This window comes from Paroedura picta, chromosome 1 (genome assembly GCF_049243985.1).
Source record: "Paroedura picta isolate Pp20150507F chromosome 1, Ppicta_v3.0, whole genome shotgun sequence".
NCBI lineage: Eukaryota > Metazoa > Chordata > Lepidosauria > Squamata > Gekkonidae > Paroedura > Paroedura picta.
In genome coordinates this window covers 13,880,439-13,908,385 of record NC_135369.1, presented here as the reverse complement: position 1 = coordinate 13,908,385, position 27,947 = coordinate 13,880,439, and the positions used below count along the sequence as shown (strand labels likewise).

General features: G+C 49.1%; 1 protein-coding gene across 7 annotated transcripts; it reads right to left on the bottom strand.

Moving 5' to 3' along the window:
* Positions 1–1,613: 1,613 nt before the first annotated feature.
* Positions 1,614–27,943, bottom strand: FDPS (farnesyl diphosphate synthase). 7 transcript variants are annotated; one of them, XM_077322606.1, is made up of 11 exons: positions 27,856–27,943; positions 24,241–24,356; positions 16,528–16,676; positions 12,395–12,535; positions 11,913–11,993; positions 10,941–11,063; positions 10,054–10,142; positions 8,673–8,745; positions 7,343–7,420; positions 5,134–5,268; positions 1,614–2,817 (listed from the first exon to the last, which is right to left on the bottom strand). In XM_077322606.1, the coding sequence occupies exons 3-11, from the start codon at positions 16,666–16,668 to the stop codon at positions 2,617–2,619; spliced, it is 1,062 nt and encodes a 353-aa protein (XP_077178721.1). In that variant the 5' UTR covers positions 16,669–16,676; positions 24,241–24,356; positions 27,856–27,943; the 3' UTR covers positions 1,614–2,616. The 7 variants fall into 7 exon arrangements, with proteins under 7 accessions (XP_077178721.1, XP_077178730.1, XP_077178754.1 ...); XM_077322615.1 differs by having other exon boundaries at positions 27,839–27,897; XM_077322639.1 differs by lacking the exons at positions 24,241–24,356; positions 27,856–27,943 and adding an exon at positions 21,194–21,215.
* Between the last annotated feature and the right edge of the window lie 4 nt (positions 27,944–27,947).

The window sequence follows — 27,947 nt, the reverse complement described above, 5'->3', positions numbered from 1 at the left end:
CCCATTCCACTGCTGAACTACTCTGTAAAATTCTTTTTCCTGATATCTAGCTGGTTCTGTTCTACACATAATTTAAAGCCATGATTGTGGGTCCTCTCCTCTGCTGCCAGCAGGAACCTTTCCAAGTGACCACCTTTCAGATCCTTCAAGAGAGCCATCCCGTCCCCTCTCAGCCTCCTCTTCTCCAGGCTGGACATCCCCAAGTCCCTCAGCCTTTCCTCACAGGGCTTGGTCCCCAGGCCCCGGATCATTCTTGTCGCTCTCCTCTGCCCCCTCTCCATTTTGTCCCCGTCCTTTCTGAAGAGATAATCATCACCATTTGGGTTCCCTTCTGTGCAAGGAACTTTTTTCCTTCTTCCAGAAGTTCACATGGCTAGGATTAGGCAAGAAACTGGAAACCAATCAGCCAGGACCCCCAATGCCCCTGTATAAATCATTTGGAATATTGTGTACTGTTCTGGTAATGTCACAGAATTTTAAGTTTAACTCCCTGGTCTTGGGATGAGATAAAAAGGTAAAGGTATCCCCTGTGCAAGCACCAGGTCATGTCTGACCCTTGGGGTGACGCCGTCTAGTGTTTTCATGGCAGACTCAATACGGGGTGGTTTGCCAGTGCCTTCCCCAGTCATTACCATTTACCCCCCAGCAAGCTGGGTACTCATTTTACCAACCTCGGAAGGATGGAAGGCTGAGTCGACCTTGAGCCGGCTGCTGGGATCGAACTCCCGGCCTCATGGGCCGAGCTTTCAGACTGCATGTCTGCTGCCTTACCACTCTGCCCCAGATAGTTGTCATCAATTCCCTTGCATCTGGAGGACCACAGGTTGACTACCCCTGGGGGAGTTCTTAGTCTGAGGAAGAGTGCTTGCACTCGAAAGCTCATGCCTTGAATAAATCTTTGTTGGTCTGGACTCCGATTTCATTGTTCTGGTCATTGCCACTAAAAAAAGATATTGGACAAGGTGCAGAAAACCACCGATAAAATGATTAAGGGGATAGAACACCTTCCTGATGAAGGCAGGCCACCGACGTTGGCGCTCTTTCGCTTGGAGAAATGACTATTGCCAAGAGGTTCACAAAATCGTGCCTGGGATAGAGGAAGCAGTATTTCTCTCCCTTTCTCACAATACAAGAACTCGTGGGTGTTCACTGAAATCCGGGATCATTAGGCCTAGAATAGATGGAAAGGAAGTTTTTCACCCAAAGAGGCATTAACAGGTAGTGGGTGCAGTGACAATCCCGGACGGCTTCAAGAGAGGGCTGGAGAAACCTACGGAGCAGAGGACCTCGGGTGGCTCTGAGCCACAAGGAACCGATGGAGTATTCTGTCTGGGGCAGGGATGTTCTGGTGCTTGGGGGGCAATAGTGGTGTGTGTGGGGGGGGGGCTTCTGGAGTTCTGGCTTCTCTTACATTCTTATGATCAAAGGAATAGTAGGAAGAAAAGATGCAGTCATTCTCCTAGACCTGGACGATGGCAGGCGGCCCCACAAACAGATCCAGTTCCTGCTTCTTCCGAAAGCTTTCAGTTTTGCCCGCTCTAACCTCAATTATTAACCAGACGACAGTCCGGCCCTTCCACAGAACCACGTGCAACAGCCTGCATTCGACAATCGAGGTTTTAAACAATAATTTATTACTCTAAAGCCTTTCCTTCAGACCGAATGCTGGGATTGGCCACAGGTTCTATCTGAGAGAGTAACAGACAGGTGCTCAGCCAATTCCCTCTCCCCCCACCCCCCCAAAAAATAACAATTACTTTCCCAATCACCCCTCAAGAAGAAACAATCTTCCAGACCCCTGTTGGTCCCCAAGAAGGATGGGGGTCTTCTGGTTTTCGAGACGGGCGATTAAAAGGAACAGGCCATGTCTCTTCCCAATTCAGCAACGAAGAGGAAAGCCCCCCCACCCCCCCATTCAGGAAATGGATGGCAACAACTTCTCTTCCCCCATCCCCCCAAAAACAAGAGGAGGCAGGTGGCTAGTGGGACACAGATGGACCGATCCAAAGGGAAGCCCAACTCTACATGACCTTTTCAGAGGACACTGGGATGGCCCATTTCATCGTAGGCTCATTCAGGTGTGAAAGACAGGTGGCGTTCAGGATGTGCACAAAAGACAGGCTCCTGATTCCAGGGAGAGAGGCAGCTACAACGGTTTCAGAACGTGCCTGATGTGGCCAGAGGTGGCCACAGGGGTAAAGCAGCACAGCCGCTGCAGATCAAACTCAGCCCCCCCCCTCCCCCTCCCCGGCATGAGATCCCCTTGAGAGCACCTTTTGTCAAGGTTCACGTTCAGCCCTAAAACAGAAACTTCCCTCTCCAGAATTCTCAAAGCATTTCCAGCACAAAGAGAATCCCTCAGTCAAAAGGCCCGAGGATTTACATCTTGAAACCCGTTACAGTGTAGACGTGAACTTAACAGAACTACTCTGGAAGCTGTTGCCCTTTCCAGAGCACAAAGAGGCCCTTCAAAGCACCAGGGGGGGTTTTATAGAAGGGGGGGAGGGATTTTCTGCCCCTTCTGAGGCACCCCAAGAGCTTAACCCCCCTCCCCCTCCATTGCAGTAAGTGAAACTGGAAGCTACACGCCGGCTTCCTGGCCAACGGGCAGGGCTGTCATTTCTGCCTCTTGTAGATCTTCTGGGCCAGACTGAAGAAAATCTGGGCAGGGAGGTGGACGGCGTGTTGGTTGATGAGGGCGGAAAGGCGCTGGTAGCTGCTCTCCTCGTACTCCCGGTAAACGGCTGGCAGGCCCAGCTCCTCGTAGAGCTGCTTCACGCGAGCCGCCTTGTCCAGGTCTTTCTGTCCATAATTCTCCTGGAAAAAAATATATTGCGGTTAGACCACAAACCTGAGAGCCAGCGTGATGTCGTGGTTAAAGAGCGGCAGACCCTAATCTGGAGAACCAAATTTGATTCTCCGCTTCCCCATACGCCAGCTGGGAGACCTTGGGCCAGTCACAGTTCTCCTAGAGCTTTTCTTGCAAAGCAGTTCTCTTTGAGCCTCACAAAGTGTCTTTTGTGGGGGGACAACAAAATGTGAGTCCAATGGCCCCTTTAAGACCAAGGAAGATTTATTCACGGTGTGAGATTTCATGTGCAGGCATACTTCCTCAGACAGTGGAAAAGGGATCATAAGAGTACAGATATAAGGAGAAAGTAAATTAGTAGCAAATTAGCAAGCAGCATCATACGTCCAAATATGCAGTGTGATAATACTTTGCTAGAAAAGCCAATCGGTCGTAGGGGTCAATTGGCCTTCACAAAAACATTGTGGCAATAATAATGTAGTTTCCCAGTTGGGAAAAGAAGTAATTAAAAGAGACTTCTTGTTACCCTCATCCATCTCCACCCAAGTATTATGATACCTTTTCCACTGTCTGACAAAGAGGGCTTGCACTTGAAAGCTCACGCCCTGAATAAATCTTTGTTGGTCTTAAAAGTGCCACTGGACTCAAAGTTTGTTGTGCTTCTTCAGACCAACACAGCTAGTCTGAGAGTGATGGTATAAAAATTTCATTATAAATAAATATTTTTTTTGTGGAGAGAGGACAAAAAAGGTGTTCATAAACTGCTTTGAGTCTCCTTCGGCTAGTGAAAAGCAGGGTATAAAAAAAGTTTTTTTTTACCCCACTTTTCCCAACCCGAAGGAGTCTCAAGGTGGCTTACAACCACCACCTCTTCCTCTCCTTACAACAGGAACACTGATGTATGTGCAGCTGAGAGAGCTCTGAGAGAGCTGGGGATAAGGCAAAAAAAAGAAAAAGAAAAAAAAGAAACAGCTCTTCTATTTCTTTCTCTCCCCGCCCTTCAGTCATTGCTGGCTTTAAACATTATAACATAAACAACAAGCCAGTCCTGATCTGCTTTAAAAGATCCAAACCATTGTAGGCGGATTATTTTGGGAGTTCGCACAACGCCTCTGCAACGGTGCCCGTAGTGAAGAGGAGAATGGAGGAGGGGAGGATCCTGCATGCTGCCTGGAGCTCCCGGGAACAAAGGCTGGTCAAAAATGTACTACGTCGATACATTTTGCACCCACGGTCATTTGTGCGGTGGATCAAGCCGACAAGAGAAGGGAGCAAGGTCACCGACAGAGATCTGGGCCTGACTAGTCGGGTGTGCTGATCCTTACTTTGCTCTCCCTTAGCCACTGCCCTGGCAAAATGCCTACAGAGAACTGGTGTGGTGCAGTAGTTTGAGTGTTAAAGCAGGGCTGGGAAAGCACGGGTTCAAATCCTCCCTCTGTCACAAAGTGATTCTGGGCCTGTTTCTGCCTACCTCGCAGGGTGGTTGGCAAGACGGCGGGGAGCGGGGAAGAGTAGCAAATCTGTTATCCCAAACCAACCTCCTATTTTTTTTAGTCACATTATGAGTAGGATCCCAGGTTGTATTTCCTGAGACTATGGGTAGGGGATGTGGGGGGAGGGGGTCGGAGGGGTAGGTAGGGTTACTGGATTCAGACTGAAAATCCCCTGGCGATTTGGGGTGGAACTTAACAGGGACCTCGGTCCACTGTCCAAAGCATTCATTTTCGCCAGGCAAACTCAGTAGTTTAGAAATTAGCTGTAACTCTAGGGGATCCACAGGTCCCACCTGAAGGCTGGCATCTCTAGGTATGGATGATGGAACCAGGCATACACAAATTTTACTGCTCCAACTTTAAGGGGCTAGACCAGGCTTTCTCAACCAGGGTTTCATGAAATCCTGGGATTCCTTCACATCCCCGGAAGGGTTTTTCCGAATGGTTGGGAGTTAATTTTTAAAATATATTTTTAAAATTCATTAAACATTTATCGGGTCATATGAACATATATGGTCATGTAGACCCATTTCTCTCAAGCCCTCCCCCTCAAATAGCTGATGCTGATCACACAACTTCTGGGCTTTCTTGAAGCCTAAGAATGTTTCAGGGGTCTCTCAATGGTAAAAAAAAACAGCTGAGAAAGATTCAGCTAGGCATAGTTTTTCATGTTATGTGAAATGAAATGTGCATGCCCAACAGAGATTTCCTGCATTTGTGATGTGTGACTGCTAAATACACCTGGCTCTGTCCACAAGGAATCAGTGCCTGGGAGCAGAAGCTAGAAACCAAAAGGGATCTCCGGCCTGCCCCACCTACAGGACGACTTACCTCTAGAAGGCGCCTCTGCTCCGGAGAGGCCCGTTTCAAACACTCCACCACCAGCCAACTGCATTTGTTGTCCTGGATGTCGGTCCCGATCTTGCCGGTCACTTCTGGATCCCCAAAGCAATCGAGAAAGTCATCCTGCAGGCAAAGAGAGGGGATCAGCTAGTTTCCTCCCCGAATTTCCATTCACTTGGATTAATCCAGTCCCCTGGCGATAGAGATCTGGACAGATTACACCTTTCCATAATTAAGAACCTGGGAAGTCCTGATGAGGATTAAAAGTGGAACATTTTGTTCGATCCAGTGCATTAAGAACCGAGTCAGGACCATGACTTATTACACAATGCAAAAATGTTCACCTTGAGACAAAATTAAGCCCTGGGAATGGCTGGATTGCCATCTGTTGTGAAAAGCAAGTCCCAATGTGTTCAAAATTCCCCCAAGACACACTTTTGAGATTAAGTGTTCTAAGCAGCTTAGCGGGAGTAACATACTAATGGTTAATTTAATCGCATGTGGGTGAGACTCAGCCTAAGAACTTTATTGCTTATGAAGGCATCATCTTCTCTCTCTCTTTCAGCCTCTTTCTCTGTGGACATTTACAGTGAGCCAGAGAGAAGCTATTTGGAATCCTTTTCAGCTTAGAGGTACTTTAGGTGTCTTGCCAAGCAGCAATCATGTGCAGGTTCAGAATGTATCAGCTCAGGCTTTCCCAACCAGGCTTTCGTGAAACCCTGGAGTTTCTGGGTGGCACCGGAAGGACTTCCTGAATGACTGGGAGTTAGTTAATTTTAAAGATATATTTTAAATGTGTTAAGCATTCATCGGGGGATAGGACCATATGTGGTCCTATCGACCTCTACCCCCCCAAATGGGGGGCTTGGAAGGGGGGGGGGAAGAAGAGGGGCCCAGGGTGGGCGTGTACACAGCTATGCCTTACAATCATATTCTGCACAATTGCGCCACTTCTGGGGATTCTTGAGGCCTGGAGTTTCCCAATGGTAAAAAAAGTTGAGAAAGGCTGTCTCAGCTAGTATGTTAAGAAAGTATAAACAATATTTCTGTGCGTCTTGGGGTTTTCCTTGTTTTTCCTCCAATCTTTCCCACATCTGCTTTATTTTGGGAGAGATCACAGCAGGGCTGGGCTGGCACCCACCTGGAAGGGAAACTGAGGGTCTTCCCGGTCGCACCAACATTAATGCCATTTCCTCCTACCCTGGTCCCCCACAGCAGCTATTTTCTTCCTGCCACTCAAGGTCTTTTTAAAAAAAAAACCCAACTGGCAATAGAATCTCATTATAGAGTTCGCTTCTGGCCCCTGATGCCTTACTCCTTATATCTCCACAATGAAAAGGGAAAGAGACACTTAAAAAAAATAAAACCTGGAGACACAGAGAACTGTATAGATGCTTTATCATAAAGCTTTACCAATATTCTGTGGCTGATTTTTTAAAAATAACCACCTAGTCCCTTACCACTACATACATCTGACAAAGAGGCGGTCTACTCCATAAAAATTTAGCCTGGAACAGTTTGTTGAGAGTGGTGTTGCAAGACTGGTTTTTTTATCACGTTTCTCAAAATGTGCCATTTCCCCTCCTCTATTCCTTTCCCGGTTCTGCGATTTCTAGTCCAAGCGTGTTGGCAAAAGAGCCGCTATTAGGATTCAAAGCCCAAATCCGCACCTCTTGCTTTAACACAGGGGTAGTCAAACTGTGGCCCTCCAGATGTCCATGGACTACAATTCCCAGGAGCCCCCTGCCAGCGAACGCTGGCAGGGGGCTCCTGGGAATTGTAGTCCATGGACATCTGGAGGGCCGCAGTTTGACTACCCCTGCTTTAACATGTCGGTTCAAGCCAGCTCCCCTTCGCAGGCAGAAGCATTAACCGGCACTGGCTTCTTCACCTTAAATCACCTCCGCTACCTGTCTCCTTAGCCAATTTAATGTTTTATTGAGTCCAGTAGGAGTTCTATTTTACTTTTGGACACCCACCCCAACCGCCCCCCCCCCCATGATTTTTTAAAATAAAGGTTCTAGCCCTCATTGCGGCAAGGCTAACATTTGAATGCATCAGCCAAAGCCTCCTGGATTCCGCACGGTTTTCCTAGGTACCCTGGGCCCCAGATTCAGAATCCTAACCAGTGTACCAGCTTCCTGGCAAACCGGAGATCCGCAAAAGGTGGTGCAAGGAGGAAGGGGGACAAACGCACCTGGATCTGAAAGAACTCCCCCATCTCCAGCAAGATGGCCTTGGCGTGAGCGTGTTCTTCTTCCCCGTCAATGCCTGCCTGCAAGACAGAGACAGACAGGCTTGATAGTGACCGAGGCCTGAGAGAAGATAGTAGAGCAGGGGAGGGCAAACTGTGGCCCTCCAGATGCCCATGGACTACAATTCCCATGAGCCCCTGCCTGCTGGCAGGGGCTCATGGGAATCGTAGTCCATGGGCATCTGGAGGGCCACAGTTTGCCCTCCCCTGTACTCGAGAAAAGCGAGCTTTTTAAAAATTCAGGGATTATTTCCTATTAGATCCACAGTAAGAATACGAATTGTCACTGTTTTGTAGAGTTGCTACATTGAATCATACCCAGCATGTATTCCAGCTCAGGCTGACCAAATTTGCCAAAGTTTCCCTGGAAGGTCAGGAGGTGCCATTGCGAACAAATACTGTGTACCCCATGGAATCCGGTAGCAGTATTACAAAGGGGACCATTTGTTTCTGGGGAATCTAATCCCTGTTCCTTTATATTGTAACTGTTACAAATTGCAGGGAAAGAATGTGCCCATCCAAGGGCAAATCCGATTCCCATGAGAATCTGTGATTCTGTGAAGGCTTCAAAAGAGTGGCAGGTTACAGTGGATGAGCGATAGGGTTGTGAGTGTCCTGCATAGTGAAGGGGGTTGGACTAGATGACCCAGGAGGTCCCTTCAAACTCTGTTATTCTATGATTCTATGAATGATTTGGAAATGTTGTTCTGATGCCCGCCCCTGATTCCAGAGTGAGAGATCTATTGACCTATCAGATTCTGTCTGTATAAGTGTTTAGAACGTTCCCATCATGCCTCCCCTCCATGCATAAAACCCAATAGGTTCAAGGACTGGGACAGCAGCTGCCAGGAAAGGATTCTCAAAGCGCACACCAAACTACAATTCCCAGGATTCTTGGGGGGGGGGGGCAGGAAGCTGCATCAGCAATGACAAAAACGACTTATCTCCCATCTGTAGTGCTTAGAAAGAGCAACTTCATCCAGACCCATCAAGGGCAATCGTGATTTGTCGTTCTTGCTTGAATTGAAGGCAATCTGCCCTGCCCCCTTTTGCCCATTTGTGCCCCCCCTCCCTTGCATCTTCTATGAAGGCCCCCCCCGCTCTGCCACAGAATCTCATTGGGCGGCCTTGGGACAGCCACATACCCTCAGTCTAGCCTACCTCACAGGGTTGCTGTGAAAATAACGCAGAGAAGAGTGATATAAGCAGCTCTGGGTCCTCACTGGGGGAAAGGTGGGGAACAAAGATGGTAAGCAAAATAAGCCACACTCACCATGTACATCGCAGCGGCCACGGGGAGGTAGAAAGAATAGAAGGCCGTCTTGTATTTAACAATCGTCTTGTACCTGCCAGAGAGGGTAGCCACAATTCTGGTGAGCACTACCGATAAAGGGCAGAGTTTCTAGCCTGGAAGCATTTTTAGGCTGATCCTGTATTAAGCAGGGGGTTGGACTAGATGGCCCGCATGACCCCTTCCAACTCTGATTCTAGGATTCTAGGATTTACTCCAGCTGCACACATCTGGACATGACAAGCCAAGCTATCCAGCATGCCCGAGAAACAGAAAACACCCCAGGACTCTATGAATTGGAATGCATTTGGGTATTTGTGGTCCCTCATTTAATTCCATCTGGCTTTGAGTTGGGAAAGGTGGAGGAGGGGATGTGCTTAAATTTGCTAATAATAGAACTTTTTTTTTTAAGTATTCATTTTGGTGCTCTTGGAACAAAGCCTCTGTTCTTCCAACGCAGGCGACACATTTCCCAATTCTCGCCCCATCTGCCACGCGTGTTCAGCCAGCGACAACACGGCATTTATCTACCCACTTTGGGAAAGGAAATAATATTTGCCTGGGGAAGGCTCAAAAGGGTTTTCGGAGGTGTTTTGGAAGCTGGCCATCTTGACAAAATCAATCAGTTTCAGTGAAAAAAAACCCAATTGTTTAAAACTGCTCATAAATGTTGATTTTATCTGAGGAAAGCATCATCTTCGAAGCGGTCCTCCCTCTCTTTTTCTCCCTACAGATAATCCCTGTTCTGAGATGGAAGCCTCCTCTAATAAGCACAATCATCTTAGAAGAGGTTTTTTCTCCAGCACGTAACAAAATAATAATGCTTGAAATCTGCAAATGAAGTGCTTACTTGTATTCATTCTTTTTATTCTCAAATTAGAAAAATCAATAAACAGGAAAGCCATTTTAGGATGGCCAAAATCAATTAAACCAAAGGGCCCCAATCTTTCTGAGCCTGTGGGCACCCCCTTCGAATTATGGCAGTGTGATGGACCCGCTATAAAATGGCTGCCACAGAAGGCGGAGCAAGTCACAAAAATGGCGGCCACAGCTTACCTTCATTCACACAATGAAGATCCTTGTGCTGCGGAGGCAGCTGGTGTGGGTGGTGAGGGAGGGTGGGAGCTGTAGGGGCCGGGCCAATCAGGTTGTTTTGCTGGCCGCACTCTGATAGGCCCTATTCATACTCGGACACCCCGGACACGCTCCACCCCCCGGTTGGTTTCACAAATATTAAGAGGAATCATGGATAAGATATTTATGTCGATCACCTTTAGATTCTTTTTAGTAACACTTTTGGGGCCCGGCAATGCCCAAAGAGAAGTTTTCAATTTTTGCCTTTCACTAAGAAATTGCTTCTCACCTTTGTTCCGTGAAGCGGGTCAGATCCACCTGGGATTGGGGTGCAGTTATAAGGTCCAAAACCTGGCCTAACTCGGTCTGGTATGAAGACTGAAGGTGAGGCGGGGGGGACAAGAAAGTAAGAAAAAGTCATGGATCATCAACGTTGCTTTTGGAGAATTTAGAGCTGCGTTTTTTAATATACCCTGCTTTTCACTACCTGAAGGAGTCCCCAAGCAGCTTACAAATACCCTTTCCTTTCTCTCCCCACAACAGGCATCCTGCATGGTAGATGGGGCTGAGAGAGCTCTAGGGGAACTGCTGTGAGAGTGGCTCTAAGGGAACTGTGACTGGCCCAAGGTCAGCCAGCTGGCTGCATGGAGAGGTAGAGTGGGGGATCAAACCCGGTCCTCTAGATTAGAGGTCGCCTCTCTTAACCACGACACCAAGCTGGCTCTCACACCACACTGGCTCAATTTAGGCTGAGAAAGTGCCTAAGATCATCCAGGGGCCTACATGGCCAAGTGGGGATTTGAACCCAAGCTTGTAGTATGACACTACACTGTATTCTTGCATCTCTCATGTGCAAACTACAGTTTGTCCATTACTTCTGAATGGAACGGGTGCTCCTCACATCATCTTCCTTCACAAAGAGTAGCTGCCTCCCAAAACTCAGCCTTGGGTTCACCTGCCACTTGGGGCCTGAAGGCTGGGGCAGTTGTGGGTGAGAAACAGGATTCCCCTCTCCTGCTTGCCCTCATCAACAGCAACCTGGAATCGCTGATCCCTCCCCCCACAATGTGGGAAAAGAGGACTCCTCCACAGCAAAGGAAGAGTTGGTCAAGAGGTCGCAGTCCTCCCATCGAAGGCCGCAGGGAAGAAAGGACAGCTGATTTGACACAAGCCCACCTGGAGAAACAGTTCAAGCAGGTTGAGGTAAAACGGCTCGCCATGACAGTACCGCTTCAACAGCCGGTAGACGCTGGCCTCGAGCAAGAAAGAATCGTTCACGGCGTCCAAGCCAATTCCTTCCTAAGGGGAAGACACGGCAACCAGCAAATAAGAAAAGCCCTGCCAGATCAGACCATCTAGTCCAGCCTCCTGACTCACACAGGGGCCAGCCAGTCCCTCTGGAGGGCCAGCAACAGGGGAGGCTGAGGCCTTCCCCTCATAAGGACACAGGAGAGCCCTGCTGGGTCAGACCAGGGAGGGTCCCTCCAGTCCAGCCTCCTGCCTCACACAGGGGCCAGCCAGTCCCTCTGCAGGGCCAGCAACAGGGCAGGGAGGACGAGGCCTTCCCCTCATAAGGACACAGGAGAGCCCTGCTGGGTCAAACCAGGGAGGGTCCCTCCAGTCCAGCCTCCTGCCTCACCCAGGGGCCAGCCAGTCCCTCTGCAGGGCCAGCAACAGGGCAGGGGGGCCGAGGCCTTCCCCTCATAAGGACACAGGAGAGCCCTGCTGGGTCAAACCAGGGAGGGTCCCTCCAGTCCAGCCTCCTGCCTCACACAGTGGCTGGCAGCAGCTCTCCTGCAGAGGCCTTTCACATCCCCGACTGCCAGATTTTCTGAACTGGAGATTGCAGAGGACTGAACTTTGGTCTTTCTGCATATCAAGCAGAAGCTCTACTGCTGAACCACCTCCCCTCCCTGGCATCCTCCTGTCCCATCTTCAACAGGTTTCTTTAACTGCTGGTTATTTGGGTCACACCCGACGGGATCACGTGCTTTGACATCCAGGCATCAAAGAGCAACAATAAGCGGAAGCCATCCCTGTAGGGATCTTCCCCCGGGATTCAAACCCAAAGCTGGAGAAATCCAAGACTCCTTCGCTGGAGCCTTGAGATATCTACCTGGTGAGATTCCCTTCCCCTTGGCCATTTACCTTTTTGTACCAGCAGGGCTGGCCCCGGCGTGTGTGTGAATAGTCCATGATGTCGTCGGCCACCAGGAAGAAAGCCTGCAACTGAAGCCAAAACAGAGATGTAGGCACCAATGTTAGCAGATCCACAGACAGTGTATTTTACAGCAGAGGAGGAGACAGAGAGTTCCCAGCCCCAAAGAGCCTACAGTCTATATCAGGATGTGCCAAGGGATGCACGTTATTTATGGCTCTTTGGCAAGAGATGCTCTGGGAGCTGGGTTAGAAATACGCCACACAAGAGTTGAAACAAGCATGCTGAATTGCTGAAGGCTTTCACAGTGGGAGTCCACTGGTTGCTGGGGGGTTTCGGGGCTGCGGTCTGGTAGTTTTAATTCCTGATGTTTCACCAGTGACTGCAGCCAGCATCATCAGAGGTAGGACAGGGCAAGATGGGAATCTTAGATTTAAAAAAATAAATGAAAGAACGCCCAAAGACAGCTTACCAGCTCGATGCACCAGCCGACCACCAGAGCCCTCTGGAAGCTCTTCTGATCCTGTTGACCCGGCCCGGCCAGCTCTCGGAAGGCAGCCGTGACAGTCAGGCCCCGGTTGTATTTCCCGCCTACGGTATTGTATTCTATGACCTATAGGGGGCAGGGAGAGAAAGAGACATGTTGGGGGGCATGGCTCCGCTCAGCTGTCAATCCCGCCCCAAGGTTAAGGGAGTCCTCTCGCACAACCTGGAAGCGCCTTCAAAATGCCCACCTCGTCTAATCCAGCCTGACGTTCCTTTAGCCCCCACTTGAGAGCCAGCTTGGTGTGGTGGTTAGGAGTGTGGACTTCTAATATGGTGAGCCGGGTTTGATTCCCCACTCCCCCACATGCAGCCAGCTGGGTGGCCTTCGGCTCACCACAGCACTGAGAAAGCTGTTCTGATCAAGCAGTGATATCAGGGCTCTCTCAGTCTCACCCACCTCACAGGGGGTCTGTTGTGGGGAGAGGAAAGGGAAGGCAACTGTAAGCCACTTTGAGCCTCCTTGTGGTAGAGGAAAGCGGCATAAAAGAACCAACTCCTCTTCTTCTTCAGTAATCTCAGGGCTCTCTCAGCCTCACCTCCCTCACAGGATGTCTGTTGTGGGGAGAGGAAAGGGAAGGCGACTGTAAGCCACTTTGAGACTCCTTTGGGTAGAGAAAAGCGGCATATAAGAACCAACTCTTCTTCTTCTTCGATGAGACCTGCAGGCATTTGGCTCCAGTGGCAAAGCCAGAGGCAGCCTGAATAACAGTGCTGGAGAGAGAAAAAAATGGCCACCTCCACCTCCTTTCTTGTGGAACCCCAAACCGTGATTAGTTGGTCACTTTTCAAAAAGCAAAATTGAACTGGATGTCCCCTTGCTGTTCTCCCACATTCCTCAAAGGTCTATGCTGGCATCCTCTAGAAGACCAACCTCAGGCCCAAGCAACAAAACCAGAAGGATCAAAGGTTTCTAGAGTTCCTCAACGTGGTGCCCACGGGCACCACAACACACAGCAACACCTTTCCTGGGGGACAACCAGCGTTTTTAGGAGGGCGGGGCTAGACAGGGCTTTTTGCACAACCAGGCTTCTGGCTGTGTGGATTTAAAAACAAAACATTGCTTTGGCAGCAGCTGACATCACAGCGTCAGGCTTTTCACTAGGAGACTGAAAGGGAATCTGGAGTAACAATTTGGTAGCTGGCTCCTAGAGAGCCAATATGGTGTAGGGGTTAAGAGAAGCGGGCTCTAATCTGGAAAACTTGGGTTCGAGTCCACATCCCTCCTCCACGTGCAGCCAGCTGAGTGGCTGCGAAGCAGTCCCGGTTCTCACAGAGCTGTTCTTGCAAAACAGAGCTCTGAGAGCTCTCTCAGCCCCCACCTACTTCACAGGGTGTCTGTTGTGGGGAGAGGAAGGGAAAGGTGTTTGTAAGCCACTTGGAGACTCTTTCAGGCAGAGAAAAGCAGAGTATAAAAAGCCCGGCTCTTCTCCTCCTTTATTTATTTTATTTATTTATTTATTTATCATACTTCTATACCGCCCTCCCCGGAGGCACAGGGCGGTTTACATTATAACAAGGAACCTTACATAAAACAGTCTGTAAAACATATACATCAATAACCAACAATTGCAACCAAACACAACACAGTATAACAGTAAACAGTTGTGATACAAACAGGTCCAGGGCTTGTTGATGGGATTCTGAGGGGGGTGGTTTATTGATTGAATTCTGAGGGGGGTGGGGGGGGGGAGCAGGGGCCCTTGGTCGCTGTTGATTACGTCTGGTCTCGGCCAAATGCCTGATGGAGGAGCTCCTTCTTGCAGGCCCTGCGGAACTGTTTAAGCTCCGTCAGGGCCCTGATCTCTTCTGGGAGCTCGTTCCACCAGGTAGGGGCCAGAACAGAGAATGCTCTGGCCCTGGTCGAGACCAGACGGACTTCTTTAGGGCCAGGGATCCTTAGCTGATTTGAGGCAGTAGAGCGTAGAGCTCTTTTGGGGGCATAGGCGGGGAGGCGGTCCCTCAGGTACACTGGGCCCTGACCGCGTATGGCCTTGAAGGTAATTACCAGAACCTTTAGTCTGATCCGGAATTCAACTGGTAGCCATTGCAGCTGATGAAGAATAGGCCGGATATGGGACCTCCACGGTGTTGCCGTGAGGATCCTGGCTGCTGCATTTTGAACTAGTTGTAGTTTCCGGGTCAGGGCTAAGGGCAGGCCTGCGTAGAGCGAGTTACAAAAGTCTAGTCTAGAGGTGACCGTCTCATGGATCACTGTGGCTAGGTGTTCCGGGGCCAGGTAGGGCGCTAGTAGTTTGGCTTGGCGGAGATGGTAGAATGCCAGCCGCGCTACCTTTGTGATCTGGGCCTCCATTGTGAGGGAGGCGTCCAGAACCTGCCCAACAAATTGCGAGAGCCCTAGTGTTGCCATGGTTGACACCAGGTCCTGCCCAATCCTTCCTGCAGTAGCTATTTTGTGGCAGCCATTTTGTGGCTGTGCCCATCCCCCTGCAGTGTCCACATTCCAAAGGGGCCTGCAGGTTCAAAAAAGTCTTGATTTAGAGAGCAGCCGGTGCCGCAAATCCTAATAGGCCACGGTAACCTTTTTCAATGCATGTGAGAGAGACTTTCATTGTGGTCCCTGATGCTATTGTCTCCGAGAAGGAGGGAATTTTTGTGAATAAAAGGTTTATCAAAGGTTTTAACATAACGGTTTAGAAATCCGTTCACAGATGGTTTACAGGCTCCTACTTTGTATAATGGGAGAGCTGCTGGCCGGCCACTGGAGTGATTCAAATTATGTTATCATTGTAAGGTAAAGGTAAAGGTATCCCCTGTGCAAGCACTGAGTCATGTCTGACCCTTGGGGTGACGCCCTCTAGCGTTTTCATGGCAAGACTCAATACGGGGTGGTTTGCCAGTGCCTTCCCCAGTCATTACCGTTTACCCCCCAGCAAGCTGGGTACTCACTTTACCGACCTCGGAAGGATGGAAGGCTGAGTCAACCTTGAGCCGGCTGCTGGGATTGAACTCCCAGCCTCATGGGCAAAGCTTTCAGACGGCTGCCTTACCACTCTGCGCCACAAGAGGCTCATTATCATTGTAAGAGGGGGTTATTATGGGCTTTAATGGGTTTTTTATTCAGATTGTTAGCCGCCACGAGCTGGATACAGGAGTGCCGGGGTAGAAGTTGGATTATAAATTAAAAAATTAAATAAATCACACTGTATGCCACGTTTCACCAAGAACCAGGGAGTGTTCTGCTCCAGCTGTCTGTTCTGTCAGAGACCTGGGCTCTCCTTAAGCCCACGGGCAGTGAGTACTGAGGCAGTCGTGGTTCCCCTGCCTTTCTGAACCATGTGACATTGTTTGGCCTGGAGGATCTCTTACATCCTCTCTCTTCCACTCTGACTTCTTAGCTCCCCCTCTCTGACTGACCTTCTGGGATTCTCTCCCTTAAAACCCTCCCAGGCCACTCTCACCTTTTCCTCGGTCCCTCCCTTTGGCCTCCCAGCTATGTGGGTCTGTCACAGTCATATTGTTACTTTTTCATTCCTCCTCCCACTGATGAAGACAGACAGAAAACGGGTTATCTAACCGAGGATCCCGTTCTGGTTGACTCTTTTTTGTGACCTTCATTAATAACACAGAGGGGACTACTACACAACATTGCCTTGTGATTTCTTTTTTCTGAGCTCAGGGCAGCAGCCATGGTCCCCCCACCCAATTTTCTCCTTACAACACTCTACCCTGAGAGGCAGGGGACCCTGACCAAGAACAGCATTCCCACAATGCTCAGGGCTTTCAACCCAAGTCTCACGGGAAACAAACCTAAGATTGTGCACATGATATTTTTGGCCCATGGACTTTGTGTATATTTTTAACCCTAATTTGATTTGGTTTTTTTTTTTTAAGTTGCACACAATAAATGTGTGTATAATTTTACAACCTATTGTCCAAATTGTACAGACGTCCAACCTTTCAGGGCCTAGCTAATTCCATTTAGGCTCTGTTTGTTTCTGGTCCATGTAGCATTTCTCCTCAGGCCTCACAGGCGTAGCCTGGCTCAGGAACGACCACACTGCACTGGGGGTCTCCCAAGTCCCTATCTTCAGCACTCACTTCTTTTAGCCTGACCACGGCATCGGCGAGTTCTGGGCTGTGGAGCTCATCTTCGGTCAGATCCTTGATAATTTGGGGGAAGAACCGCACAAACTCTTCCTTAGCAGCCACTGAGGCCTCCTGCTTTCCGTTCCTGCTCATCTTGCGGCCTGAAACCCAGAGAAACATGGAGCGACAGAGTTAGGTAAGGCAGCAAATTTAAGACCGATTAGAAGACACACCTTCCCAGGTGACCAGTAGGGCTGCAGGGATCTGAGCGACTGACAGCATACCCTGGGGATCAAGACTGATCTAGTGCAGCCATTTTCAACCCTTTGATCATTGAGGAGCCTCTGAAATCATTTTTCAGGCTTCGAGGGCTCCCGGAAGTGATGTCAGCAGGCCGTGCCCCCTCCTCCACGCCCCCAGAAGTGACATCACCATCTACGTTAATAGGCAGGTTCAAGGAAGACTAGGTGGGGGCATAGGACATGTTTTAATGAGGGAGTAGGTGTGCAAGCTCCACTCTCTCCCAGGCACAGAAACCACAACACTCATGTTCGGGAGCGGGGAAGTGGTCAGTTCCATAGCTTGTGGCCGAGTCCATTAAGGCTGGAAGGGAAAGGCAGCGGACCCCCTCAGAAATCCTGCGGACCCTCAGGATCAAAGGCCCCTGGTTGGGAATCCCTGGTCTAGCGCAAAATGAGCTGAGCGTTTTAGACGTTCGAGAAAGCTCAGGAGTTTATGGCTCAGTTACACCTAATCCTTCAGGAGCTCCACCCAAGGATTAAAACTAGAGGCATTCTAATGACGGCAACCTCCAGATTCAGAGGCACTGAACCTCTGGTTCACAAAGCCAGGAGGCAAGATCAGGGGAAGGCCAGGCCTCTATACCCTGTTGTAAAGGTAAAGGTATCCCGTGTGCAAGCACCTTGGGGTGACGCCCTCTAGCATTTTCTTGGCAGACTCAATACAGGGTAGTTTGCCAGTACCTTCCCCAGTCATTACCCTTTTACCCTCCAGCAAGCTGGGTACTCATTTTAACAACCTCGGAAGGATGGAAGACTGAGTCAACCTTGAGCCGGCTGCTAGGATCGAACTCCCAATCTCATGCTCAGAGCTTCAGACAGCATGTCGGCTGCCTTACCACCCTGTGCCACAAGAGGCTCATGCCCTGTTGTACATTTTATTCATTTATTAATTTGTATTATATCACTCTTCCCAAGGGCTCAGGGCAGTTTACCTCATCATCAGAAGAAATACAATAATGAAAAAAATTCAATACAATTGTAATTAGATTATTAAAAATTTTAGTCCATAAAAGCTATTTCCTATGACACTGCACTGGCTCCAGATTGAAGACCGACTCAAATTCAAGGTTCTGGTGCTTACCTTTTAAGCCCTAAAAGGTCTGGGGCCCCTGTATCTCCGGGACCGCTCTTCCACTAACCCCCCAAAAGATTACTGAGTAGCCAAAATCTGCTCAGGGTCCCCAGACCCAATTAAGTGAAACTGGTCTCAACCAGGGCCAGGGCCTTTTTGGCCATGGGCCCAGCTTGGTAGAACATTCTGTGTAGTGAGGTCAGGGACTGTAAACAGTTCCGGAGAGTCTGCAAGACAGAGCTGGTTCACTAGGCCCATGAAGATAGCAACTAACCTCCACTAGCTAAGCATCAGTTAATCAGTTAATCTTCATTCACTTAACCAGGGCTAGTCAAACTGCAGCCCTCCAGATGTTCATTTACTGGCAGGGGTTCATGGAAATTGTAGTCCATGGACTTCTGGAGGGCCTCAATTTGACTACCCCTGATAGGTGGGCAGTTTTAACAATGATTGTAATGTTTTTAAAACCTATTATTTAATTTTAGATTGTTTATATATTTTACTGTGCTGTGTTTTTATCTGATATTACTTGCCCTGGTCTGTTAGGAAGGGCAGTCTACAAGAATAAATTTAATCCTGCCCCCACACAGCCCCTTTGTTCTATCTCCAGCTGGTAAATATCCATATTGACAAGTTAATAGTCTCCACTGGGGAAGCATTTGACTCCTGGAAATATCAGGTCCTCACATCAAGATGTCGACCACTCCAAAAATAAAATCACAGAGAGAAGTCGAAAAACATACTGCCTAAGAAGGCAAGCTGCAAACAAAGACATTCTTCCATCCCACCTTTCAGCTCCCCATCGGTCGTTGGACGGGGATAGTACTGGCCTATCTTAGAATCACAGAATAAAAGAGTTGGAAGGGATCTCCTGGGTCATCTACTCCAACCCCTTGCACTGTGCTGGACACTCACAACCCTCTTGCTCATCCACTGTCACCTGCCACCCCCTTGAGCCTTCACAGAATCAGCCTCTCCGTCAGATGGCTGTCTAGCCTCTGTTTAAAAATTTCTACCACCTCCCGAGGAAGCCTGTTCCACTGAGAAACCACAGTCAGGAACTTCTTCGGATGTTTAGAGGGAATTTCTTTTGCATTAATTTCATAGAATCACAGAGTTGGAAGGGACCTCCTGGGTCATCTAGTCCAACCCCCTGCACTATGCAGGACACCCACAACCCTATCGCTCCTCCACTGTAACCTGCCACCCCCTTAAGGCTTCACCTCTCCGTCAGATGGCTCTCCAGCCTCTGTTTGCGGGATTTCCCAGTTAATTGAGGTGAAGTGTCTTGAACACTTGCAAGGCACCATATTAGTAACAGGGAACAACAGTTTTAGTGTCTTTATTACTACCACAACTACCAGATGACCAGCTTATAATTATCAGGAAGTATAGTCACAGGAGCATGTTTTCAGTCTAAGAGTAACTGACCCGCAGAACATGCTGAAACCTGATGCAGGGAAGGTTTACTTGGCTTTCAAAAAGGAACAATTCCTGGAAAACAAAGCCTTCAATGCCTGTTAGAAACTTGGTGTTCAGCGAGTCAACTTCCAAACCCAGCCCTGAAGGCAATGCTCAGGAGAAGCAGTGAACCCAGGGCTCCGGGTCTTCACAAACATCCTCGGTATTTGGCACCACCCTACTCTGTTGACCAAGGAGGTTTTTTTTGTTTTATTACTTTGCTTTCTTGATGCCCCGCTTTTAAAGCAGCAAGCAACATTATCCCCTGAACTCTCCAACAACCCTGTGAGGTAGGAGAGGCAGACATCCCCCCCCCCAACAACATTGAGATGTAGGGACAGACAGACATTCTCCCCCAACAATCCTGCGATGTAGCAGATATTCTCCCCTGAATCCCCTGTGACGTAGGACAGGCAGACATCCCCTCAACAATCCTGCGATGGAGGACAGGCAGACATTCTCCCCTATACCCTCCAACAACCCTGCGAGGCAGGACAGGTAGACATCCCCGCAACAACCCTCCGATGTACGACAGGTATACATTCTCACCCTCCAACAACCGTGAGCGGTAGGACCGGCAGACATCATCCCTAACAACCCTGCGAGGTAGGACAGGCAGGCATTCCCCCCTGCAAAACCGCCCCCCCGAAGCCTGCGAGATAGGACCGGCGGAGCGTGTGTCCCTGGCCCATGGTCTCCCGCCCAGCTTCCTTGGCAGGGGGTGCGGGTGGGATTCCAACCTGGGTCTCCCAGACCCGGCCTAGGCCGACGCTTTACCCGCCTGTCCTCCCGCAGAGCGTCACCAAGCCCTTGCAACGCCGGTATCTGCAAAGATGCGGCACGGAGAGGCGGAATCCCGCCATAGCTGCCAGCTCCCACCTGTTCCTGCTACTCCACGGCTCGACCCAATCTCCGCTCTGCGTTGCTGCCGGTATCAATACAGAGAAGGGAGGCGAGCCCTGGGACCACGCGCACGCCGGGTGTTGTAGTTACCGTCCTTCCGCAGGCCCGCAGGGACAAACACAAGGCCGTCTCCGGGAAACTACAACTCCCTGGAGGCACTGCGAGAGGGGGCGTACCCGAAGCCCGCGGGGGCGGGGGAGAGAGGGGGAAGGAAAAGGACCATGAAAGCACCACCGCCTGGATTGGCTCTCTCGCATCGTATGAGGACGGGCCATGGCGCTCCACGCCAATGAGGAGGAGCGGAAGGTGGAGCCTCACCCGGGGAAAGTGAAGGATTGGCTGATGGGGAAAGAGGCTGGAGTGACGCGATGGAACGCGCGGAGCCGGGCAATGCGGTTCTCCAGCCTGCCGTTCTCCCGTGGGTGCCAGCCTCCAGGCAGCACAGGACGGGGAAGGGAGGCTACAGACAACAACCGGGTTCTGTGAACTCAGGCAGATGGGGAGTGGCTGGGCAGAAGGGACTGCGTCTGAGCTTGCCTCTTGCACGCCCAGGGAAATGCCCATTGCCACTTTGGGGTCAGGAGGAGCATCCCTCCAGGGCAGACTGGCCAGCAATTCTAGTTTGGGGAGGGGCATCATCTGGGCATGGAATCGGGGTCACTGGGGGGGGGCAGAGAGTTGTGAGTGTCCTGCCTAGGGGGTGGGCTAGATGACCCTGGAGGTCCCTTCCAGCTCTGTGATTGTATGAACTCTTTGGCTGCGGCTTCTTTCCCAAAAGCCAACCAACAGCTCGCCAACCTCCTTACATCACCCACCCACAATGCCAAGATAAGGCAAATACATCCTTTTCTCTTGTCATCGTCCCAATAAGGACACATATGCAACATCCATTTCATAACAGATAAGGTTAAAAATACAAATACAGGGTCTTAATGAATACCTGCTGCCACTTTACTCAAAATCACTGCAGGTCAGCACACCTCAAGGCACAGCACCCGGAATCAGGATTTTAAGCAGCTGCTGTGAGTGTGACTTTAGGCTCCGTGCAGATAAAACAAAGGGTGGAGGAGCCCTCAAGTGTGTTCCTCTGGAGACCGACTGGCTGCTGTTTTATCGGATTGCTCTTAGGAACCTTGCTCTGTGCCAGCTTGCTGTGACATCTGATTCATCCTGCTTGAATTATTCCGCATAAGCCTGCACCTGCCTGAAACAGAGCAGGATGCAAAATAAGATGTGAGTGGAACTGGACAGAAGTTAAATTTCTGAGTCACTGCACACCCCTCAGGGAATACAGATAGAGCCCTCCAAGGTTGTATACAGCCTCCAGGCTGTATTATCAATGCAAGTCGCATGGAATTGAAATTACGTCCAGTGATTCCGAGGGTTAGCCAAGTTTATCATCAGTTAACTCTGGAATTTGCGACATGGGCAGGCCCCCCTGACCTGTTTCTAGCCGTGGGTAGTCAGATGCTACAGGGAAGTCCACAAACCGGGTCCACAGACAATATGTACTCGCTGCTCCCCAGCATTTGACAATCACAGGCATCTTGACCTTGACTACCATTCGGCTGTCCTGGCTAACAATCAGCAATAGAAGAAGAAGAAGAGTTGGTTCTTATATGCCGCTTTTCCCTACCCGAAGGAGGCTCAAAGCGGCTTACAGTCGCCTTCTCATTCCTCTCCCCACAACAGACACCCTGTGGGGTGAGTGTGGTTGAGAGAGCCCTGATATCACTGCCCGGTCAGAACAGCTTTATCAGTGCCCTGGCGAGCCCAAGGTCACCCAGCTGGTTGCATGTGGGGGAGCGCAGAATCGAACCTGGCATGCCAGATTAGAAGTCCGCACTCCTAACCACTACACCAAACTGACGTAGCCTCCATGGTTCCGGTCAACCTCCTTTTTAATGCACTAAAGCCAGTGACACACTTCATGGCAATGAGTGCTAAAGATCAGTTATTGAAGTGTCTTCCTTCTTCAGCATTTGCCTCTATCCCTAGATCTCTAGCAGCTAAATCTCTTAACAGGTAGATGGCTCTACACATGAATTCTAAGGCTGAGGCCTATTTTGAAAATTGCTTGGGTCATTGGAGCAAATCAACTTTAGTCTAAAAAGCAAACACTACAGTGCAGGACAAACCAGCATGGCAGAGCGCCTGGAATACATGCAAGAGACAGAAAACAGACTTTAGCAGTGTCGCTGTTGGTTTGAGAAGTAGGGTGCTAAGAAGAATGTCCCTGTTTTCATTTGTGAAATGCTGGAGGGTATGCACAAGCAATTTGCTGCCGGACTGTATACAGAACCAATATGCTCTTCCACTTGGGTCAGGGCCTTGAAATTCCAGATTGGAAGGAAATAAATAAAGAGATATAAAGGTAAAAGTTAAAGGTATCCCCTGTGCAAGCTCTGAGTCATGTCTGACCCTTGGGGTGACGCCCTCCAGCGTTTTCATGGCAGACTCAATACAGGGTGGTTTACCAGTGCCTTCCCCAGTCATTTCTGTTTAAAGAGATATAGGCTCCCTTAAAATCCAGCCCCACTTTTCAGTGTCTTTGTAGGAACAGGAAATGTATTTAAGTGTGTGTGTGTGGGGGGGTGAACCTTGATTCCTTCAATTCTATATAATACAGTAACACAAAATGATAGAAGGAAAACAAACTCCAATCCCTTTTTGGTTCTGCCAGAAGCTGAACCCCCTTACTGACTGAATTATTCTCTCTCTCTCTCTGTCTCTCTCTGCTGTTTGCTCAGAGAACATTTTTATTAACCGTCACTATGTTATTTCAATAAATGTGTAACTAAAAAAGAAAATTGTTGTTGTTATTGTTGTTATTATTAGTAGATAAGGGACATCAAACCCTTCCTCAAGTCCTGCTTCTGCAGGCATTTATCACACTCCTCTAACAACAAGCTTCTTTAACCGATTAATATGAACCAGTACCCTCCCCCTTTGCTGCCCCCCTTGATTCCATAAGGATGCTTTTCATCACGCTTTTCAACTGCAAAGGTAAATCCAATTTGCCAACATCCTCGGGACTCAGCAAGAAAACTAAATTTCCCTCCTCCGGAATTCTAAACTTTGCATTTCTATCTAAGTAGGTGTTCTGAACCATCTTAGGCACGCTCTGCAAGGTCTTGGCCATTCTCCCGATACTCTTCCAAGTGACTGAGCCCACTGATTTACTGCAGGGGTAATCAACCTGTGGTCCTCCAGATTTTAATGGACTACAATTCCCACGAGCCCCTGCCAGCATTTGCTGGCAGGGGCTCGTGGGAATTGTAGTCCATTAAAATCTGGTGGACCACAGGTTGACTACCCCTGATTTACTGGACCTTGGGAGTGACTCACAACTACTTGCATCCTGGGTCGACATACTTCAGCCCTTGGCGTAATTTGAGGGCACCGAGATCTCAGGTGTCCCTTTTTGCTTACCGTGAAAGCACATCACTGCAGCAGGCGTGGACTTAGAGGAGGCGGGCATCTCTTTGATTTCTAACAACTGGCTCAGCCACAGTCTGAGATTGTCGACAGAACTGAAAACAGGTTTCTCATAACCATCTTCCTCCTTACGCTGCTTGGAAGAGGATGCCAAAGGCCTCTTCCCACAGGTGGCCCAAATCCTGTGCATTTAATAACAAGTTGTGCAGCGGCAGTGACTTCATCCCCTGCGTTCCGTCCACCGTGAGCCAGCATAGCTTGAAAAATTTGTTCTTTAGAAGAAGAGTTGGTTTTTATACCCTGCTTTTCACTGCCTGAAGGAGTCTCAAAGGGGCTTCCAATCGCCTTCCCTTCCGTATTCATTTGATTTATTTCTCAGATTCATGTGCTGCCTTCCCCCGAGGGCTCAGGTCGGCTTACAGCAATGACAGTTTACAATAAATCAAAATTCCAGCATTTAAAAATCAATAATTTACAGTTTAAACAGTCCAAAAAGGCACTGCCACTGTTCAGAGAGGAAAGTGCTGTATTAGTGTGTCGAGTGCATACCTGGTTATCTCCGATTATCCTTCGTTTTTGGGGAAGTCCAGCTCATTGATGGTATATGTTCAGGCCTCAACCATTAGAGGGAAAAGAAGGCAGGTGAGTTCCTCAAAGTAGCAATGCTGAAGGGAAGAAGAGAAACTGCATCGTCAAAGAGAGTGTATTCACTAATGTGTTGTATTTTTTGGTTATCCATCAGTTGGGTAATTCCTGAAGATGAAACTCAAATACTTTGGCCACCTCATGAGAAGGAAGGACTCCCTGGAGAAGAGCCTAATGCTGGGAGCGATCGAGGGCAAAAGAAGAAGGGGACGACAGAGAATGAGGTGGCTGGATGGAGTCATTGAAGCAGTCGGTGCAGACTTAAATGGACTCCGGGGAATGGTAGAGGACAGGAAGGCCTGGAGGATCATTGTCCATGGGGTTGTGATGGGTCGGACACGACTTCGCACCTAACAACAACAACAACAGTTGGGTAAAGCCAGAACGGGGTCCGGATATTTAATTACCCACTTTCAAGAGCTGAGCCTTTAATTGGCGGCTAAACCTTCTCAATATTCATATTATCTTCACAACAAAAATTGAGTCCAGTGGTACCTTTAAGACCAACAAAGATTTATTCAAGGCGTGAGCTTTCGTGTGCAGGCACACTTCCTCAGGCAAAATGGACCGGGGCTCATGAGAGTACAGACATGATGCTAGGATATGCATACTGGTTGCTTTTGGGTTTTAGGTGGCTTCTGGTCTGGTGTTTCTGACAGAAGTCTCTTATAATGCAGCCGCTGGATAAAGATCTTTCCTTCCCACATATTCTTATCGATGAATTGGTTGGGTGGATGGGTTTGAGAGCACTTAAGCACGAATCTAGATCATTTGAAATGAAGCCAACGAAAGCACAGAACGGTTGTATCGGATCGAGGCCAGCTGAAACAGCTGCTCAAACCAGCCTCCGCAGCAGTAAACTGCCTTCCAGGTTGTGCAAAAACCAAAGTGTCACTTTTCACAGAATCATAGAGATGGAAGAGACCTCCAGGGTCATCTAGTCCAGACCCCTGCACAAGGCAGGAAATTCACCAAATCCACAATTCCCGGTTCGCTGGCACTCAGAGCTTGCAGTACTGGGGAGGGGGCGGGGGAGAAACAGCAACCCCTTCTTGTTGATTCACTAATCCATCCTGCCACAAATCGGACTCTTCAAGGCATAAAGCTCTCCTCTGCAGAGCAGACGCATTATCACACTCCACTGGAATGTCATCCTCAGCCAAGGAATGCAGAAGATAAGACAATTCAGTCTGAAGTTCCTGACTTATATCATAGGCATTAAAGCCCAGTGCTGAAGCAATCGCGGCCTCTGATGTCTGACTCATCTCACTGTAACAAAACAATAAAATTGCACCCTGTCTGAGCATGGAACAAACTCCGGAAATTTCACACTGCCACCATGCGTGGACCAGCGGCCCTAAAAGGATAGTGTCATCCCCCTCTGTTTATTTTCGCCCCGTGGGTTCCTTCCTGCAGTAGGAAAGCCAGCTTGGTGTAGTGGTTAGGAGCACCGACTTCTAATCTATCAAGTTGGGTTTGATTCCCCGCTCTGAATTCTCCCTTTAAAACAGTGAAATGAACTTTTTAGATGTGGTCCATGGCTGTGAAGGATGGGGATTCAAGATTAGTGTAAATAGAAGAAGAAGAAGAGGATAAGGAAGAGGAGGAGGAGGAGGAGGGGTTGGTTCTTATATGCCGCTTTTCCCTACCCAAAGAAGTCTCAAAGCGGCTTACAGTCGCCTTCCCTTTCCTCTCCCCACAACAAGACACCTTGTGAGGGAGGGGAGGCTGAGAGAGCCCTGAGATTACTGAAGGAGAAGAGTTGATTCTTATATGCTGCTTTTTCTACCCAAAGGAGTCTCAAAGCGACTTACAATCCCCTTCCCTTTCCTCTCCCCACAACAGACACCCTGTGAGGTGGGTGAGGCTGAGAGAGTCCTGAGATTACTGAAGAAGAAGAAGAGTTGGTTCTTATATGCCGCTTTTCTCTGCCCAAAGGAGGCTTAAAGCAGCTGACAGTCACCTTCCCTTCCCTCTCCCCACAACAGACACCCTGTGGGGTGGGTGAGGCTGAGAGAGCCCTGATATTTCTGCCTGGTCAGAACAGTTTTATCAGTGCTATGGCAAGCCCAAGGTCACCCAGCTGGCTGCATGTGGGGGAGCGCAGAATCGAACCCGGCATGCCAGATTAGAAGTCCGCACTCCTAACCACTACACCAAACTGGCTCCAGCTTGGTATGAAGTCTCTCTGGTGGTTGGTACAATCCTGTTTTCTGACTGACTAAAACCAATGGTTGCTAAAGGGAGGAAAACTGGCTTCCATGAGGAAACCTCCAAGAGTTCCTTTAATTATTCCGCAGGGATAGGAAGCCATATACGTTGCCAGAGAAATCCTAAGGAGATCTACTCAAAATCCTAGCCAGGTCTATTCAGTGGGGTTTGCTCTCAGGAACGCAACCTCAGGATTGTCAGAGCTCTTTTACCTGTTCTGTACCATCTGAATTCTGTTTTTGGGAAATTCCTCATCTGCCTTCTAACCTGATGCAAGTCAAGACGCCCACACAATTGACAAGGTGGATGTTCTCATTTGGCAGGGCTTAAAAGCCAATTTTCCAAGGAGGCTTGAAGCTATTGGCAGTTGTCTCCGCAGCATAGGCTGTTAACAATTTTCAATGTTAACAGTGAAAATTGATGAGTTTCAGGGCAGAAAGGGATGATCGGCTAAGCTTCTCGATGTGGTTATTCTTTTATTAGCTGCCTTTCTTCCTTATGGAGCTCGGAGCAGTTTATAACATACAAAAAAAACAAAACAAAACCCCAAAAAAACAACCCTCAAATGAAAACACATTTAAAAACATAAAAGCCAACATGTTGAGATCACAGCTTAGGACTGCTCCTATCCCAGTTATGTCTCCTGACTGACTCTGCAGGAGACAGGCATGCCCCAGAAATTCATGGTAGGACTCCCCATGACTTTTAGGGAGGCACCTAGCCTACCTCTTTCCCTTTCCCCCCAACTGCAGGCTGCCAACCTCCAGATGGGGCTGGAGATCTGCTATCACAATAAAACAATTTCTCTGTATGAAAATGACCGCTTTGGAGGGTGGAGTCTATGGCATTATACCTGGTTGAGGTCCCGCCCCTCTCCAAACCCTGCTCTCCCAAGACTCCACCCCCAACGTTCCACCCCTCCCCTCCCCACAAAAAATCAGGAATTTTCAACCCAGAGGTGGCTACCCTAATGGAAAGAAGAAGAGGAAGTATTTTTTGTACCCCACTTTACTGCCTGAAGGGAGAAGAGTTGCTTCTTATACCCGGCTTTTCACTACCTGAAGGAATCTCAAAGCAGCTTACAATCACCTTCCCTCTCCCCAACAACAGTCGCCCTGTGAGATAGGTGGGGCTGAGAGAGCTCTGAGAGAACTGGGACTGACTCAAGGTCGCCCAGCTGGCTGCAGGTGGAAGAGGAGTGAGGAATCGAAACTACTCTAGATTAGAAGTCACTGCTCTTAACCAAGCTGGTTCTCAGACTACATTTCAAGGCTGAGCTTCTCCCACCAACCCTGTGCATTAGCTTGCCTCCCGAAATAGCCAAAGACTGAGGCATCAGATTCCCTCAACCAGCTCCTCCAGCAGCTCACTTCTGTCTGAGCTGCCCATGGCGGTTTAAC

Bases quoted from the DNA above. Each gene is read 5' to 3' on its own strand.
- FDPS (XM_077322647.1), bottom strand. From the start codon at position 20,213: ATGGCGGGATTCCGCCTCTCCGTGCCGCATCTTTGCAGATACCGGCGT. The intron at 8,746-10,053 runs GTGAGAAGCAAT...CCTCTCTGGCAG, and splicing joins ACCCGCTTCACGGAACAAAG to GTACAAGACGATTGTTAAAT. The intron at 2,818-5,133 runs GTAAGTCGTCCT...ATTTTTTTCCAG, and splicing joins AGCAGAGGCGCCTTCTAGAG to GAGAATTATGGACAGAAAGA.